The 18,858-nt window shown below is 36.0% G+C and overlaps 1 protein-coding gene across 1 annotated transcript; it reads right to left on the bottom strand.

Moving 5' to 3' along the window:
* Positions 1-416: 416 nt before the first annotated feature.
* Positions 417-12,509, bottom strand: LOC109020402. The gene is made up of 12 exons (XM_019002851.2): positions 12,237-12,509; positions 12,033-12,131; positions 11,853-11,937; positions 5,311-5,380; positions 4,380-4,440; positions 4,245-4,298; positions 3,818-3,974; positions 3,627-3,723; positions 2,513-2,622; positions 2,088-2,194; positions 748-858; positions 417-662 (listed from the first exon to the last, which is right to left on the bottom strand). Exons 1-12 carry the CDS (start codon positions 12,324-12,326, stop codon positions 546-548), a joined length of 1,158 nt encoding a protein of 385 aa, XP_018858396.1. The 5' UTR covers positions 12,327-12,509; the 3' UTR covers positions 417-545.
* Between the last annotated feature and the right edge of the window lie 6,349 nt (positions 12,510-18,858).

Raw genomic sequence — 18,858 nt, forward strand, 5'->3', positions numbered from 1 at the left:
TTATAATTCAATGTACTATATCAAGTCACATTAATTTATTAAAAAAAAATTATAAGACAAAACCAAGCATTTCTCTTAATTGATACCACTTAAAAAGAAAAAGGTATTTATTGATAATTTTCTTTTTCCTCCAGAGCAAGGTATAATTGATGTTTTTATTTTCCTAAGCAAGGTAGCAAGTGATATTTCTTAATTTTCTGAGCAACGTATCAAGTCATTTGAATTTTCCTGAGCAAGTTCATGATCAATGTTTCTATTTCCTAGGGTAAGCTATTAATTGATATTTGGGTTGGCATCCTTATCCTAGTGGTATTGTATTCACCCAACACTAAACTCAAGAAGTAAATTACCTCGGTTAGATTATAATTGCAGTCAGACATTGTCTGGATCAGTAGATCAATCAGTAGCGGACAAGATATGTAAGCTTGTTTTTTCTGTATATAAGTAAATCATTAGGAATTGCACCATTCACATGGATATAATAATCATTTTCAACAGTAAAGATTATTCGTCGTGACTGAAGGTTGCAGTCAGAGTAAGAGAAATTAGATTCCAAGACTTTTCCTTATCTCACTGGAAGATATATCCATGCGGAACCTCTCTTCTGGTATTGATATAAACATGTCTCGTAACTCTTCTGGAATGTCCAAGTCTTCGAGAACCTGCAGAAGGTTTATACATCGGCATTCATGAAAATGATATCTTGACCAGAAATAAGATCGATGAGAAACTAGCGTGCAGACATACCTTGAAAGTACCATCGACATTACGACCACCCACAAGGAAAGTGCATCCTGTGTTCTTACATCCGAGGAGTATCTCTAGCATCTTCTTGTAGTTTCCATCATAGTATTTGGGCTGAAAAGGCCATATATATGTTTTGGTAAAAATATGCTAAATCATCATGCAATGTGATGCTTCAACCTTCACAATATCTATTATCTAATCCCATGAAACAACTAGACATAAACTTCTTAAAAAATCTAAATATTAAAGGTTCTATTTTTTACTGCTTTTCTATATCGCCTTCACTGTATGTTCTGAGGATTTAAGTGCAAATTTAGTTAAAGAAGCTTCCCCTGGTCTTAAATTTATCAGGCTGTGAAAGTGTTTCTTCCTTCTTATAAATGAGATTTTGCAGGTTTTATTAATTGTTTTAGTAATTACTTTATGTAACTAAAAACATTTGTTTCAAATTAATAAAGCAGTAACTATTCTCTAAAGTTCATACGTGATTGGATTTATAAATTTCTTGTACGAACCTTTTTCTTTTATCGATCTTGTCTGAACTTATTTTAACAGTTTTCTGCAAAATTTGTGGATTGTTTACATGTAACCAAGTCGTTAAAAGTTGGGGTTCCCATTAAATCAAATTCAGGGGATTGTTTGAAATTTCTCTGAAATCTTATTTCTTCCTATTTTTTGCACCAATGATCAGTCCAGATTCCATATAAGTTGTTTTATTGGTAATCCCGAACTCAAAACTACAGTCTACCTCTAAATGCTAGCAAATAGATTGAGAACACAATGTATACTACAAGATAACATAATTTTGCCCAGTAGTCACAGCCCCATCTGGAGGACAAAAGATTTAGAGATTTTCCCAGGAGCAAAATATATGCAAAATATATGAAAGTAATTGCTTTCTTCTCAAAAACCAGACACCAGAAATTGATTTCAAGGAAAAGAGGTTCAAACAAATGACAATCTTAGCTAGATGGATATATCAGAGAATGTGATTTTTTTTTTTTTTATAGTTAATAAGAGATTTTATTCCAAGTAAATAGGCATAGCCCAAGTACACATGATATATATAAGTGAGTACACCTAAATACAAGCTAAAGCAAAAACAGTACTAAAATAAAACATGACAAATGTTCCCATCCCTTACAAGATTCTTCACCCAAAAACTTAAAGTGCTAAAAGTAAAAATCCCTACACTCCCCCATAGAACGTTCGCAAGTAAGCTTAAACAGAGAATGTGATTTAATAACATCTGCTTTACTTCCATTGAAATAGAAAACAATGATGATGATAATGATATAAATGAACCATATGTCAGGCAAATAAGCTTAAAATTACCGTACATTAATTAACCTTGCTGCAGTATCAGCACCAATTACAAAAGCAGAGCCTGGAAATAGCTCAGCTTTCTTATAAAAAAAGGGCTGATTGGATATAATTACTGTCTTCCCTGCCATTCAAAGAGAGAAATCATTAGGAAGCTGGGAAATATATTAGATATAGAGTTGCTATCTTGAACAACAATCAGTTTAATGAAAATTTGAAATAAAGAAAAAGGTGCAAATTGTTTTCCAATAAGAAAAATATATTGTTAGACCATGGAATTCCCAACACCATACAAATCATAGGCCGATCACCAACATGTAGTCATTTTGACAGAAATACCAGTTTTCTGATAAATGAGGCCTTTCCGCAGTCGTATCAATCCTAGATCAGCATAAATATGTATGTATACGAAAACAGTGAAACTATATATAGAATCTCTCACCAAATTTTTCAAACTGCTTGACACGATCTTTGATTTGGGATACTGATAGTGGAGGTTTGTCGGCATTAACTGCAGATATTTCAAAACACGGATATCCGTCACCACAAATGCTGCACAAAAGATAAGTAAAACGGATGATAAGTGTTCCATATATATTTTCATTAGCATTGGGATACATAGTCTGTGAGTTGTATGTAAATGTTTAAACTAGAAAACAATTTCTTGAAGGTTTCCTTAAGGAGAAAACCCAACATCCTTCAAAATAAATGTATATCCCACATTCCCATTTTGATTTGCACTGAGATCATTCATAAAATTTTTTGAAATGTTTTGTATATTCCATATCTGGTATTTAATCACTTAAATAAAGTAAAAGTTCAGGAAAAAGGAAAAATTAGTCATTAGCCAATTGACGTAAGAGACATAAGCTCTTTTCCAGTTGCTATTTTTCTGGGATTCAATGGTTGTCTTTTTTATTTTATCTTAAAAGCAGATTAAAGATGTGAATATAATTTCTAACCAGACCTAGGCTAACCAAAACACCATAACAAAATCTCAAGGACCATGCAGGCCACATAATCAGCGAGACCCCTGAAGAAACACAAAAGTCACAACAATTTTTTTTTAATTGGCACCGGGTGTCCCGGGGGTGCACAGGCCCTCAGCAAGGAGTTTCTCGCAAGTGCACATTGGGTAATTCAAAGGGAAGTTCCCCCCAATCCGATGGCCCCTAGAAATTTTTTGCATCTAAGAGGATTCAAACCTTAGACCTGGAGGGAGCATACCATCAAGACTAAGGCCTTTACCACTTGAGCCAACTCCTAGGAGGTTACAAAAACAGAAAAGTTGTATGAAAGAGAGTTGTCAGTTAAGGCTTTGTTGAGCTCAAATGGCCCAAAAAAGGAAGAAAAAGGTAAAACAAATACTACCCCTCCCAAAACAAAGCTCACAGTCTCCGAAAAGAGAAATCATAGTCTCTACTAGTTTCTAGCAACATGAGAATCCTCCCGATACCAAAGGATAGCACAATCAATGTGAAGAATAGCTAGCACATGCAACTTTCTGGAAACCAGCCGTCTAAAACATGACAGCTTCTAGAATATAATCAATATACCTAGCAGCAACTTCCAAGAGCTTGAGGTGGCCATCATGTAACGGATTGAAAGAACCAGATAGAATTATCTTCCTTTCACTGCTTGATGTATTTGTGTCTGCAAAACATTTCCTAGATGATTGACAGAAAACAAAAACCAAAACCAAAATTCACTATACTAATCGAGATTGATATGAGCCAAAGGTCAATACCGCTTGAAAATGGAAAGATCTTAAAGCATATTTGCCCATTTATAAGTTGCTCCAATTGTTGATCGTCATCGAAATACTTTTCACATTCATCAGATACATCAGATTCTGTCAATCCAGTATCAAATGTCGCTGTAACTCTGCATGCATTTGCCATTGCCTGTAACCAAAAAATAAGAGTCTAATTAAAATGCAAGTGTATTTTAGTGAAAACATAATAAACAAATTGACGAGCTAGATCAAGCATGTCATGTTTAGCAAAACCGGTTGCAACGAAACAAAGGGAATGCATTCTGTTGCCAAAAAATCCTTTTCTCAAAAATAAGCAGAGAAACACATTATTGGCAAAGGAGATAGAAGCAATTAGCTCCTCAAATATCATATATTTGAATGATTAGACTTGATTATCATCTTTACATTCAACGCATACCTTAAGTAAAATATGACTTGAAACCTTGTCTTCTTGCTCTCTAGTTCGCAAACCCTACATTAGTCAACTAACAGGACATAAATACATGTCACAATAATTACAATTAGATGAGAACCTAAATTATACCATAAATACCTTTGACAGTGTAACTGTAGATACCCAAAGCCGGTCAGTTGTCCTTGTTGACAAGCAAAACCTGTATATGATGATGAAACAAAAAGCTAAGCAGGGATGAGTTAAAAATAAATAAAAAATCTCATATCAGAAGGAACCTCGCAAAAAAAAGAATTTCACATACTACAAGATCAGGAATTTTTAATTATAAAAAAAAAACAAGATCAGGAATTTTCAACAAATGAATATTAGAAAAGTAACTTAAAAAATAAACTTGCAAGACCAATAGTAATATTCTAAATATGATTTAATTCCAATCTCTAGCTGAGATTATCTTTGTCAATGCCTAAAAATTGAGCTGACAAGCAGAAATGGAGAAATATATTATTAATAGCTACAAGACCAAAACAGGGTGCAAAAAACCGAAAGCCCTTCTATTAAGTTCAGACTATCCTCTATACAGATAGATATGTCCCCATGAGTGACTACGCCGATCTTTATATGTATTTGTTACGCCCGAATCTGCTCCGAAGAGAAAGGTTTAGATCTTTCGATCTTATGTCGTGAGGGATGTGACCCATGTTAGGTCCATAAGATACCACAGCTTTTGGTGTTCTATGATTCACCTCCAAATAGCGAGTAGGTAGTTCAATCCTTTTTATTATTCTCTTAACACCAACTATATCGATCTGACTATTTAGTAAATAGAAAGTGGAGAAGTGTGCTAATGGAAGGCATAATTTGTACCGAATAGTTAGATAAAGATGCCTAAGTTAGTTAAATAATGTTATGCTCATAAAATCCATGAATCCATTAAAGTTACCAATTTTCTCGAGAACAAGAAATGCAATTCACTACTCTAAAAAAAGGCTTATTCACAAGAGAAAATGAGTTCCTCTGTCTGTTCATCCATGATCTTTCTTCTTGATACTAAAAATTAGATAGAACATACCGATGGTCCCCAAGTTTTGGGCTTGTGCTAGCCAAAGAACCGGTAAAACCCAAACCAACAACTGGATAACCTATTGATTTCACGAATAAAAGGCCATATAAGCATATGATTAGCAAGGTTGTTAAACATTTAATCCTTAAACTGATAATGCCAATGTAAAGCTCTGGAGGGAGTCTGGGGGGCAGTCATAGTTCTGGCCAAACCCAGTTTAGAAAGGTGGGGAAGGAGTGGAACAAATAAGAGACCGAAATATGTGGAAAAGAAACATGTAAGCTCAGCTTCTGAATCTACAACAGTCAAATCATGTGCAAAAGTCAAATCATGGAAATCTCATGATTAAAACTACAACAGCTTGAAACAAAATAAAAAATCCAAGATTTTCAAAATTTTGCAAAACAAGGATCATCAATTAAGAAATATTTTTTCATATAACTAAGAAGTTTATTAAATCACATAATTAGGCATATAGCCCAAATACACAGGAAGTGTACAAGAGAAAGACACCTAATTACAAGCTAACCCTGAAAAACAGTACAAAAAAAATTAAGGTGTGATTTGGATAGTGAGTTGAGATGAAAGTTGAATAAAATATTATTAGAATATTATTTTTTAATATTATTATTCTTTTGGAAACTGAAAAAGTTGAATTGTTTATTATATTTTGTTTGAGAATTTGGTAAAGTTGTAATGATGAGATGAGATAAAACATTTATTGTATCCAAACGGGACCTAAAACTATTCCCATCCATTACAATAACCTAAGCCCAAAGCAGCAAAGTACGAAAAAGAAAGCTCTAATCCCTTCCACCGATCGTTTTCTATACTCAAAACAGAGCCCATTCCTTTCATTCCATATGCACCACATAAGACAAAGAGGTACCATCTTCCAAGCGGTTGCTATTTGACAATTTCCTAGAATCCCTCTCCAAAACGCCAAAAAGTTCACCACCGTCTTGGGCATCACCCAAGCAATTCCCACCTTAGCAAAGACCTCGTCCCATAAAGCCTTCGACACATCACAATGAAGGAGAAGATGATCCGCTGATTTGCCGCATCGTTTGCACAAAAAGCACCAATCCATTGCAATGACACCGCGCTTTCTCAACTTATTGATGGTAAGAATTTCCTGTGAGAAGCCAACCACCCAAATAAAGCCACCTTAAGAGACACCTTGCATCTCCAAATATTTTTCCAAGGAAAAAAGTCAGCCATGGAAGCACCTTTATTCAAAGCAATTATGAAGAGAGAGGGGAAAACATTCTTCAAGGCCCCATCCCCACACCATAAGTCATGCCAAAAACAGATCTGGTTTCCCCTACCCACCTCAAATCTGAAATTTCTGAAGAACTCCTCCCATCCATTATGAATGAATTTCCACACTCCCACACCATATGCCCCTCTTACTGTTAACGGAGATAATTTAGGCTATAAATACGTTAGAGATACTTACCTTGTATATCACTTAGGTGCTGGAAATATGGCAACACTGATCTAAAATCTCTTCTATAGAATGAAAGGAAACCAATAGGGCATTCAGACCATTTTGTCACTTATTTCGTTGGAGCACCAACCACCCCAAGTATTCCTATATTTGGCATCAATAACAATCCTCCAAAGAGCATCCCCTTCTTGATGATACCTCCACAGCCATTTCCCTAAAAGTGTCTTATTGAAAGTTTTCAGCTTTCTAATCCCCCAACCTCCCAATGAAAGAGGAGTACAAATCTTATCTCACTTAAGCAAATAGAATTTCTTCTCATTCTCCATTCCACCCCACAAGAAAGCACGAAATATCCTTTCTATTCTATTAGCCACTCTTGCAAGCAAAGGAAAAAGAGATAGGAAATAGGTTGGAATATTGGATAAGGTGCTCTTTATTAAAGTAATTCTACCACCTTTGGACAAATAAATCCTTTTCCAACCAGCTAATCGACATTCAATCTTCTCTATAATCCCATCCAAAATTGCCTTGGATTTATGAGGTGCCCCCAAAGGAAGGCCAAGATACTTCATAGGCAAGCTAGAGACTTTGCAACCCAAAATATCAGTCAATTCCCCTAGATTATTGACCATACCTATAGGGATCATTTCAAACTTTGATAGGTTCACCTTTTAAGCCGGATACGGCTTCAAAACATAGCAAGAGAGCCCGTAAAGAGCGGATCTGATCAGAATTCGGCTCATAAAGGATCAAAGTGTCATCTGCATAGAGTAAATGAGAAACATTAATGCTGCCATACGAAGGACTGCCCACCGAAAAGCCTGAGATGAATCCCCTATCCGCCGCCGCCTTCAACATTCTGCTCAATACATCCATAACTAAAACAAAGAGGAAAGGGGACAATGGATCCCCTTGTCTCGATCTCCGGGAGTTGTTAAAAAAACCAGCTAGTGTGCCATTAAGCAAGACCGAAAATTTAACCATAGATATGCAATGCTTCATCCAATTACACCACCCCCAAAACCATACCTACCAAGGGAATAAACCAAAAACTCCCAGTTGACATGGTCAAAAAGCCTTCTCCATATCCCAATTTACAAAGGATGCCAGGAACACAGCCTCTGATTCTACTCTCCATGCACTCATTAGCAATAAGAATAGAGTCAAGTATTTGTCTTCTCTTGACAAAGGCATTTTGAAATTTTGTGATGATCTTCCCCAAAACTACACTCAAACGATTGGCGAGCACCTTTGAAATGATCTTGTACACTACTAATAAGACTGATGGGACGAAAATCCTTCACCTCCACGAACCCAACTTTTTTAGGAATAAGCGCAATGAACGTAGCATTAAGACTTTTCTCAAATTTCATAAATGAGGGAAATTCAAGAGAAACCTTCATGACGTCCTCCTTAACAATGTCCCAACATGCTTGAAAAAATGTTATGGAAAATCTATCTGGACCCGAAGCTTTATTTTTGTCCATTCCTCTTATCACGTTGAGTACCTCCTCCTCTTCAAACATTCTCTCAACCCAAAGTGCACTAGGCTGGTCAATCGAATCAAACACCAGCCCATCAACCTTAGGACGCCAGGAATGAGGCTCCATAAGGAGCTTTTTATAAAAATGAATGATGTGGTCCTGAATTTCAAATCGATCGGTAATGACACTACCTTCCGAATGGATCACCTCAATGGCGTTATTCCTTCGAAGAGAATTGGCAACTTTATGAAAGAACTTGGTGCACTTGGTCCCCTTCCTTCAACCAAAGGGTCCAAGACTTTTGTCGCCAAGAAATCTCCTCCATGAGAATTATTTTTTCCAGTTCAGTAGCAACACCAAGTTTCCTTCCCTTGTCATCAATCGATAGAACCCCAACAACCTTTTTTTCATCAAAGAAAAGTAGCTCCTCAAAAGGAAACTTTTTATGATCCATGATGTTCCCGAAGACTTCCTCATTCCATTTCCTCAAATCCTTTTTCAATGCTTAAAGTTTTCTTGCTAAAACAAAACTAGGTGTACCCAACAACTGAGAAGAGGACCACCACTCTCTCACCTTATCTACAAACCCATTTGCTTTTAACCACATGTTTTCAAATTTAAATTATTTCCGCCTCTCATGAATACCCCCACAATCCAAAAGGATGGGAAAATGATCGGAACTTAATCTAGGGAGATTTACATAAGTTAGGGAAATGCACCTCCCAAGAAGGGGGAAACAAGAAATCTGTCCAACCTGGACCATACCCTCTTGTTCGACCAAGTGAAATTGCCCCTGCCAAAGGTAAATCAACCAAACCCAGGTCAGATTAAATCAGAAAAATCAACCACGGCCAGAACAATACAAGAATCCCCCGACCTTTCACAGAAATTGAGTGATGTTAAAATCGCCATCAATACACCACGCACCCTCCCACCAACTGCACAAGCCAGAAATCTCATCCCAATGAAATCTTCTTTCACTATCAACATTAGGCCCATTCACAAAACCATCATTCACATTCATAAAAGAACAAGCCACCAAATATTCCCAAACGAATTCTTCCACCAGATTTACAACTCTCTTATCCCACATCAAAATAATACCCCCCGAAGCCCCTTGAGAAGCTAAAGAGGCCCATCCCACATAAGAACAACCCCACAAACTTCTTATAATATTTCTGTCAATGAATTTCAGTTTGGATTCTTGCAAACAAATGACATCTATTTCCATTCCCGAATCAGATTTCTTACACAAAGGCGCTTACACGGGTCATTCAACCCCATACATTCCAAGAGAGGATTTTCGGCTTCATATAACATTGTTGTTCACCCTGTCTTTGTGCCTACCTCTACTAGCACTACCTTCCTTGGTGTCATAATTGATAGAGCAAACCAATCTCTTAAGCTCTCTTTCTATTTTTAAGCAAGATCTAGCCAAGAAAGGTTGTCCCACCTCGATGGCGATGAGAAGAGCTTTAAATTGCTCTTTGAAACCTTCGCAAGAAATCCCTACACAATCATGGATTTCACCCATCTTCTATAACACCCAATCAGAATGAGCACCTGCCCAAGAGCAAGCTGGAGGCATAGAGCAAATGGGACTAGGCTCATCCTCTGAATCTTCCAATCCATTAAGAGAAGCATCTACCCTATATCCCCTGCATACTAATTGTAAGTCAAGCTCTTCAACAGACCCATCATTCAAAATTCCCAAAACATCATCCTCAGTAGTGCACAAAACCCTAGAAAATTCCTCCTCAACATTCAACTGGGGAGACACCCTCTCAAATCCATAAAAAACAGCTTAACTAGAAACTAAGGGGCGCAACTGGGGAGAATCCGAATGAATAGGGACGCTAGGAGCGCTAGCAACGCCTTGAGGATCGGGAGAGACCTCATTATGCATGGCCAAAGAGGTTTCCTCAGCCTCTCCACCACTACTCTCCCTATTCGAGACAGAAATCGGCACTAACTCAGGAGCTAGAAGGACATCGGCGACCTATTCTGTGACGGCAAAGAGATGCCCTAAACGACCGCCCACTATATCTGAGAAATATTCACACTCGGGCTTGAGGAAGAGGACCCTGAAGGGTGTTTGACCCGCCAAGTTTTGGAAACGGGCCTTGAAGTCGGTCCTCCAGCCTTTTTGGTCAATCCCAGCCCATCGCCCCATCCATTTGCCGTCTTAAGCCCATTGGCGATTGGTGAGAGTGAGTTTAAGGAGAGGTTTGGATTCAAAACTCATCTCATCTAATCATTATAACTTTCACAAACTTTCATACAAATTACAATAAACAATTCAATTTTTTCAAATCCCAAAATAAAAATAATATTCGAATAATATTTTATTCAACTTTCATCTCATCTTAACTCACTATCCAAACCTCCCCAAGTCAAATGGGTCATTTATCCCACCACTCAAGCCCATAACTAGATTCAAGCCCGTGTCTATTTTAGTCATTAAAACTTTAATCTTCTCCATGACACCTAATAACTCAGCTCTGGCAGCCCACAACACCCCTTCTACTTCTCCCACCATCGTGATACCCACAAAATACGAACCGCCACCCCCACATTCCTCCTTGTGATGCCATTTGTCAACATGTTATGAAAGTCACGACCATTTTGAACATCACTGCCAATAACCTTCCCCTTCCTCTAACTGTCACCCTCCCAGGTATGTGAACTATTTCTTGCCGGAATAAATGTCGGTTTCTTCAAGACTGATACATATGAAGCACCTTTTGAGAGGGGGGCCCTCCCTGAAGGCAACAAACCATCGGACCCCTCCCTATACTGAACCTAAGCTTTAATGGCCTGATCATTTTGAGCTCTGTTTTCATCTACTAGAATAGAGAATTTAGAGCCAACCACTCTGCAAGTGTTGAAACACAAAGTCTTCCCAGCCTCAACCTTCAGAGAACCCCTCTTATTCTCATTCCCATATTCATTCAAAAGCAAGAAACGGTCCCTCGAATTGGCCTGTCGCTGTATAATAAGGACACCATGGCCGTCCCGCAACTTTCTAACAAAACCATCCCGCCAAGGGTGAGCCAAGCAATCCTCCATCACCTTAACCACCCATGACACCGTCAACACACTAAGGGCTCGTTTGGATAGTGAGATGAGATGATTTTAGATAAGTTGAATAAAATATTGTTAGAATAGTATTTTTTAATATTATTATTGTTTTAGGATTTAAAAATGTTGAATTATTTATTATATTTTGTATGTAAATTTGAAAAAGTTGTAATGATAAGATGAAATGAGATGGGTTGAGAGTGTTTCTGTATCCAAACAGGGCCTAAGAGAAGACCACTCTTTTGCTCCTCTCAATAATGAGAATGAAACTTCCACCCTCATTCAGGGGGAAAAAAAAAAAAATTCTTCGATAACACCTTCAAACATCTGGAGCTCGATATCAATCCCATCCTCTCGAAAAGACATATTACTACGGAGAACTTTTAATTATTGGAACAGTACTTTTATCACTTAAAAGGCATAAAATGACCAATAAATTAAGCACGCTATAAGCTGGAAAACAATATATGAATACCAATTACTACAACTATTATGTCATTTCAGGAAGTGAACATATTCTCAGGACCATTACTGACCCGGCCTAGAGAGCTTGAGTGCGCGGTTATAAGCCGACAAAGCCATTTCTTCTGCCGTTTGTTGGCTACAAAACAGAGCAGGAATCTACAACAAAATTTGCAAACAAATATAAATCCAATGAACTACAAAATTCAATTGAAAATTGGATAAAAGACGGAAACCACGAAAAATTTTACAACCTTGCCAAGTAATTGGATCATGGACATTCGGGAATAAGGTATCACGGCTTCAAGGACTGTATTTGAAGCTCCAGGCACCGACAGCAACCACCCTATAACCTGAGCATATGTTCTATTATCGATTAAGGAAAAACCCATTCATTCATTCATGTTTATGTAACATAGACACATATTATGGAGAGTGAGAGAGAGAGAGAGAGAGACCAGAGAGGCTCCGCCGGCGAGATGGAGAACAGCCTGATTGGAACTCGAGTGGACAGATTCAACGACGGCGCGGATGCAAGCGTCCGTCATTGTCGTCACGTCCCTACTCGGAGATCAAATATTTGTTCATCCGGGCATCCTGCGATGGATTATGTAGGACCACTCAACATCGTCCTTCGATTCCTCTGTACTTGTTCTAGACAACCAACGAGAGCGTAACTTGAACGCAGGGTGTCCAAGCGGATTAGCCAGTTAGCTTGCACTGCACGCAGCGGATTCCTTCGTTTGTGAATGATCCCTTTATTTTCCTCCAGAGTTGGGCCGCTCCTTCGCCCACAGTGTAGCGTAATGCTAAACACTTCAAATGCTTCAGCCCATGTTTTGTAGGCCACATGGGCCTGGAGATTACCCTCGTTTCGAATATGGGGCGGGGGCATCTTATTATCCTTATATTCACAAGGGCTAACCTAAAACAGCATGCTTTACGTATAGTATCAGATTTAATTCACTAAAAACAAACCAAAGTTAAGCACTCATTTGGATAGTAAAAGTATTTTATCTTATTTTATTTTATTATTACAATTTTTTTAAATTTTCACATAAAATATAATAAACAATTCAATTTTTTTAAATCTCAAAATAATAATAAAATATTCTAATAATATTTTATTCAATTTTCATTTCAATTCATCTCATCTTAACACATTATCCAAACGGCACCTAAAACAGCATGCTTAGATTGAACAATATCCTTCTTGAATATGATGTTATGAGTTGCATACTATAATTGGAGCTCTCCTAAATTCTCTCTCGCGCTATAAGCTTGCTGATAACATTCATTGAAATACTTGAGTTGGTCGCCTCTAATAATATCATATTAAGATCTTCAATAGAGTTTTAAAACTTAGAACGTATGTGAGATATGTGAAGTGTGAGTCCTATAGTATTTATTGATGTAGACTGATCTCTTGGTTAAAAGTTTGCAAGCCAAACCAAGAAGGTGGACGGGATTAAAAAAAAAAAAAGGTCTTCATAGAGTGGTACAAGCTCTCCAAGTCAACTATCATGGAGACTATTGGAAGAGATAGAGAAACGATGCAAAATACATGTTGGAGCATGAGTGAAAATTGTCATAAAAGAGGAGTTGCCAAACAAAATTAAAGGAAAGTGTTAAGAGCACAAATGATGTATTGGCATCATGTTCTAATGATCAGCCAACTTCATCCTATTTGGGTTTTAATTAAGTATATATAGTTAAGTTGAGGTAGAGTTTGGTTAGAGATCCATCACAAAAAAGGTTCAAAACTAGCTAAACTGAAAGCTGTTAGCTTGATATTGGGCGGGTTGATATTGGCTCAAATTAAACTGTATAAGGTTGCGTTTGGATATTGAGCTGAAATAAGTTGAATTGAGTTATCTATGAATAGTAGTGAGTTGAGATAGTGGAGTGAGTTTTGTGAGGCCCTACTAAGATGAGTTTAGATGTGTTTAGATGTTAAGATAAGTTTAAATATATTTATAGGAAATTGAAAAAGATTGTGGGTCTCATGTGTAAATAAGTGTTCAGTTAAAAAATACTGTGGGTCCCACGTATAAAGAGATTTTGAGTTGAGATGAGTTTAGTGATTTAAGAGTTTGGTGTTTAGATATTAGAAAATGTCTAAATATGAACCGAACTCAACTAAACTGAGTGCAATCAAGGAACCAAACACTTGGCATTTGCTCGAGCGAGAATGTGGTAGAAATCATGCTCAAAGTGCGCTCAACTCCGGCTTAAACAAGATTGAAATATTGCAATTCTAATAGATTTTGGAGTTTCTATATGTGGCATGATTAAACCAATAACCTATATAAACAATATTATACATGGTTAAAAAAGATCATCCATCTGGTCTTACTTGAGAGAAAACATTGTTGGCAGAGATTGCCTATAGTATATATTGCTTGTTTTTTTTTTTTTCTTCATCTTCTTCTTCTAAGAGTGAGGAGGGGAGGTTAGTGTAGCTTTCCCTCTAGGCTAGACCATAAGGGTCCCCACTCATTGCGGTATATTCGGATTGAGGTATAGCTATTGACTCGTGGGAAGGGCAGTCCATCATTGCAATTCCACCAAAGTGCCAGCGTGCAAAGCCCTTAAAACTTTATTTTATAAGTTTACTAAGACAAACCGTTTTGAACTGGTGAACAAAAAAAAATGATCCCATAATCTTGCGACTGGTGGTTATATATTGCTTGGATAAATGTTTTAAATTCCATTATATTTTGTTAAGAGCATGATCCAGATCATCCATTCTACTATTAATTATGTGGCCACCGCGCGCTAGAAAGCAGCACACAGCTTGTTTCCAAAACCTGCTTAGACTCATAGGCCATGCATGAGTAGACTGGTATGTTTGTCCGCGCGATGTGCGGAGGAGCTATACTCCAACGTCCATTCATTATGATGATAATGACTCCTCTTTACCTACCTATCAAAGCCGCCTCTCGTCATTAATCATTAAACAACCTACAATTACGCTGTGTCTTTTTCAGTTGAAATTGGACTTTTAACCTTTTGAACACTGTTTTTTTCCTCTCATATATACTCAGCCCGGACCCAACCACCTTCCTCAAGTCTCTGCAACTTTCAGTATCTGCATCCATTTTGAAAGCTTGGAAGGAAGACGTAGAGACAACACTACTGGACCCATTTTTTCTCTCGCGTGGCTGCATGCCATTAAATATATTAAAAGAAAAAAACAATCAACACCACCAAAAATTAGAATAAATATTGCTTTTATCGAATTATATTGTTTAATCTCAAAGCTGAGAGATCTCTCTATGTATCAGATTATATATCCAATGCAATGATTAACAGCTAGGAAAAAAAAAAACAAGGTGCCAATGGCCGAGTTGTGTGTGGAATAAAATGATCGGCAGTATATAAAAATCCCAAACAAAGTACCCAAATGCACTTATAATAATGAAGAAAACAGATCAAGACAATGATTGTAGCCAGAAATAGAGAGGAAAAATGGCTTGGGAAATGGCAAACACCAGATAGATATATAGGGGAGAATTAAAGAGATGCTCCGCTCCCTAATAAAAACCGTCTGCTACCAACAAATATTCTGTGGATCAGGTGTCAACCCGTGCACTTATGAGTGAAAGTAATCACTGTTCAGAAACACAGACAGATCACCAAAAGGTGTCTGTCTTTGTTGAAGGGAAGTATCGTATATTTAATTCTTATTTTTCTGCTGTAAAGCATGCATGCAGTAGCCCTGCCTTTGTTTTGTTATAGATGACAAGGGCCAGGGCCAGGCTCGATGCATGCATTTACATTACATTAATCTCACGCAGCGCTTGCCCTAGTCCTGTCCTGTCCACGCAAAAGTTCTATATCTGCTATAATATAATAATATATCTACCAGGGGCGCTCCACCTCTAACAGAGACTATATATGCAAGTACTGGAACTAATTTGTACTGTTTGCATGAATCATGAAGATTTCTTATAATTTTTTAGTAAAAAAATATTATCAATTTGAAAAGATATAAATATTATAGGTGAATGTCACTCTATTTGATGATAAGATCTTTAACGATTACAAGCTGTAATATTTAATATTGTGTGAGGTTTAGATAATATCATTCATGTATCTAAAAAGTATATATTCTTCGAATCTTCTATGTATTTTATAGGATAGAAGATGAGGAATAGGGCATAGTGCAACGGTCTTGTAATTATGATAATGATAAGAGTAAGGTTAAATATGGTATTCATGTAGTATGCAAATCTCGCGTACTCTTTTATGAACTTGCATTCAAAAATGAATTTGAAAGAGTTTTTTACAAATGGATCTCAAATTTGTCTATTTTTTTAAAGAAATTGCATGGGTGGAGTTTGCATAACTTAATATTACATCTAACGTTACTCATTATGATAGTAATTCATATATGTTCGGCGACAATAAAGTGAAAGTACATTAAGATTGTGTTTGGTTGTTAAATAAAACTCAGTTCATCTCAAACCAATTATTGATGAGACTTATGACTTTTTTAATTTTTCATGAAAAAGTTAAACTCATCTCAGCCTATTTTATACATTTCAACATAAAAGATTAAATTTATCTCAACTTATTTCATATATTTCAACTTCAAAAGTTAAACTTATTTCAACTTAAAAAAGTTAAACTCATTTCAATTAGACTCACAAAATACTATTATTCACAACTTAACCAATTCATCTTAACATCTAAACATAGCCTATAGTAAACTTAGTTATGGCATAAGAATCGAATAAAATATAGTGTCATCGTACAAAAGAACATCAATGTAATTTCTTCTTATAGAAGCTCGTGTTTAAGATGAAAGGATATTAATTAATAAGGAATTTGGGTTCATAAGTTTATAGGGAATTTTTTTCTTTTCGAATAAAAGTATATATAAAAAAAAGAATTCTTACGCCATTTATGATTTATAGGTCGAATTTGACCAAAACGAAACGAAGATACAAAAGGGGATCACCAAATGTAATAATTAGGTGTGTAACTGATCTGGTTAAGTCCAATTTTGGAGAAGATTTGGAACCGAACTAATATATACCGGTTTTGAGATTTTAAGAACCGATACGGATTGATTCATCACAAAAATCGAAAACTTTCGATTTTTTCAGTTTCGATCTGGTCAAGTCCGATTTTCCAAATTACCATTTACACGTATGACACTCTATATATATATATGTTTAATATTATGATTTTTTTAATATTAATTGTGAGAATTTAGTATTTATTATTAATAATTACTTATTCTTTAATGTTCAATTATAGTAGTATAATATAAGTAGTGTCTAACTTATTAGTGAGATTAATAAACTTGAATAACAAGATTAAAATAGTATAATTACTGTCTAATTATACTAGTATATTAATTTTATATTATAAAATTAAATTTGAATAATAAAATTAAAATTTCATGTTATATTAATTAGAAATGTAGTATATAATATATATATATAATAATAATAATAATATAAATATTATATATAATATAAAAAATTAAAAATATATATGTACCATTTCGATTCGGTTTAAACCAATTTTCAAAATATGAAAACCAGTACCGCATCGATTTAGGATCAGTTTTCCTTTTTAAGCATTGGTACCGCACCAGACCGGTTACAAACTGAACCAACCCACCGGTTCGGTCCAATTCAACTGATTTTCTGATTTTTTCTTAAACCCCTAGTAATAATGTATAGTCTGTTTCTAATTACGAGATTGAAAGTGGGTCATCTAACTCTTGATTGTTTAAACCTAACTATTTATAGATCAAAGTGAAATAAAGCTATGATGGGTCCATAAGTACTCATCCAACCCTTCAAATAATTGCATGAACATAACCATTCAATTTGTATGTTTATCCTTACAATTTTTGTTCATAAAATCTAATCCAAACTAACCGGAATAAAAAGTTATGATGGATTCACTGATGCACTGAATTCAAAGTAGTTCATCCAATCCTTAATTGGTTAAACCTTGCCTTGTTTGTTTTCCAAAAACATCTCATCTCATCTCACTTCATCATTACAATTTTTCCAAATCCTCACATAAAATAAAATAAACAATTCAACTTTTTCAAATCCCAAAACAACAATAATATTAAAAAATATATTCTAACAATATTTTATTCAACTTTTTAACTTTAATCTCAACTCATCTCATCTCTAAAAACAAACGAGCCCTTAATTTCTCATATTTTTATACTCAATCATAATTTATACCAAAAATGCTTAAGATAGTCGCCTAACTCAAGCGCGGTGTAAGCAGCTGTTGAGTTGGCAAAAAACAAAACGCTGCGTTTTGTTTTGTTTTTTAGTTTTCATTTGTTTCGCTGCAAGACCCTTCCCTTTCCTCCATCCTAAATCACGCTGCAAGACCTTCCTTCTCTCTCCTCAGACCCACACTTCCCTCTCTCTCTTCTTAGACCCAAGCTGCAAAACGGTAAGACCTTTCTCTCTCTTCCATCCCAAGACCAAACCATTTATCAGCTGCTATAGTGATAAGTTAGAAAAATCACACAAAAGTCCCCCCACCCTCCCCTAACATGAAAATGGCAATCAAAACTCAATGGAATTTCAGCTCCCTACCAAAACCAGTTAGCCTCATCAGAGCCTGATACTCTAAAATGAAAAATACACAAATTCTCACTATTTCAAGAACAAAATCCGAATTTCTAGAAAGAAAGAGAAATATTAACAAAGGAAGAGACTTAAAATTTTGCATAAAAATGAGGGGCAGAAACTTACAAGAACATTTTTTGGAAGAAATTTTTTTTTTTCAATATGGAAATACGAAATAGAATATGTGAAACGAAATTATCATGTCTCCTAGATGCTAGAAACTCATAAAGGAAGTTGCCTGTTTTAGAGTGAGAGATGAACAGTTTAAGGAATGAGACGAACATTTGTTTTCATTCGAGCTTCAGCACTTGAAGATCACTGTCTCGCACCCTCAAAAGCCGGAAATAGAAAGTGAAATGGGTTTTTCTGCTTTTGCTTTCGTTTATGTTTTCATATTTTTTTTTTAAAAAATAGCAACTGACGTGGCATGATGACATGTCATCCGATTGCACGGCATCTA

The sequence above is a fragment of the Juglans regia genome, chromosome 13 (genome assembly GCF_001411555.2).
Source record: "Juglans regia cultivar Chandler chromosome 13, Walnut 2.0, whole genome shotgun sequence".
In the NCBI taxonomy this organism is placed as follows: Eukaryota; Viridiplantae; Streptophyta; class Magnoliopsida; order Fagales; family Juglandaceae; genus Juglans; species Juglans regia.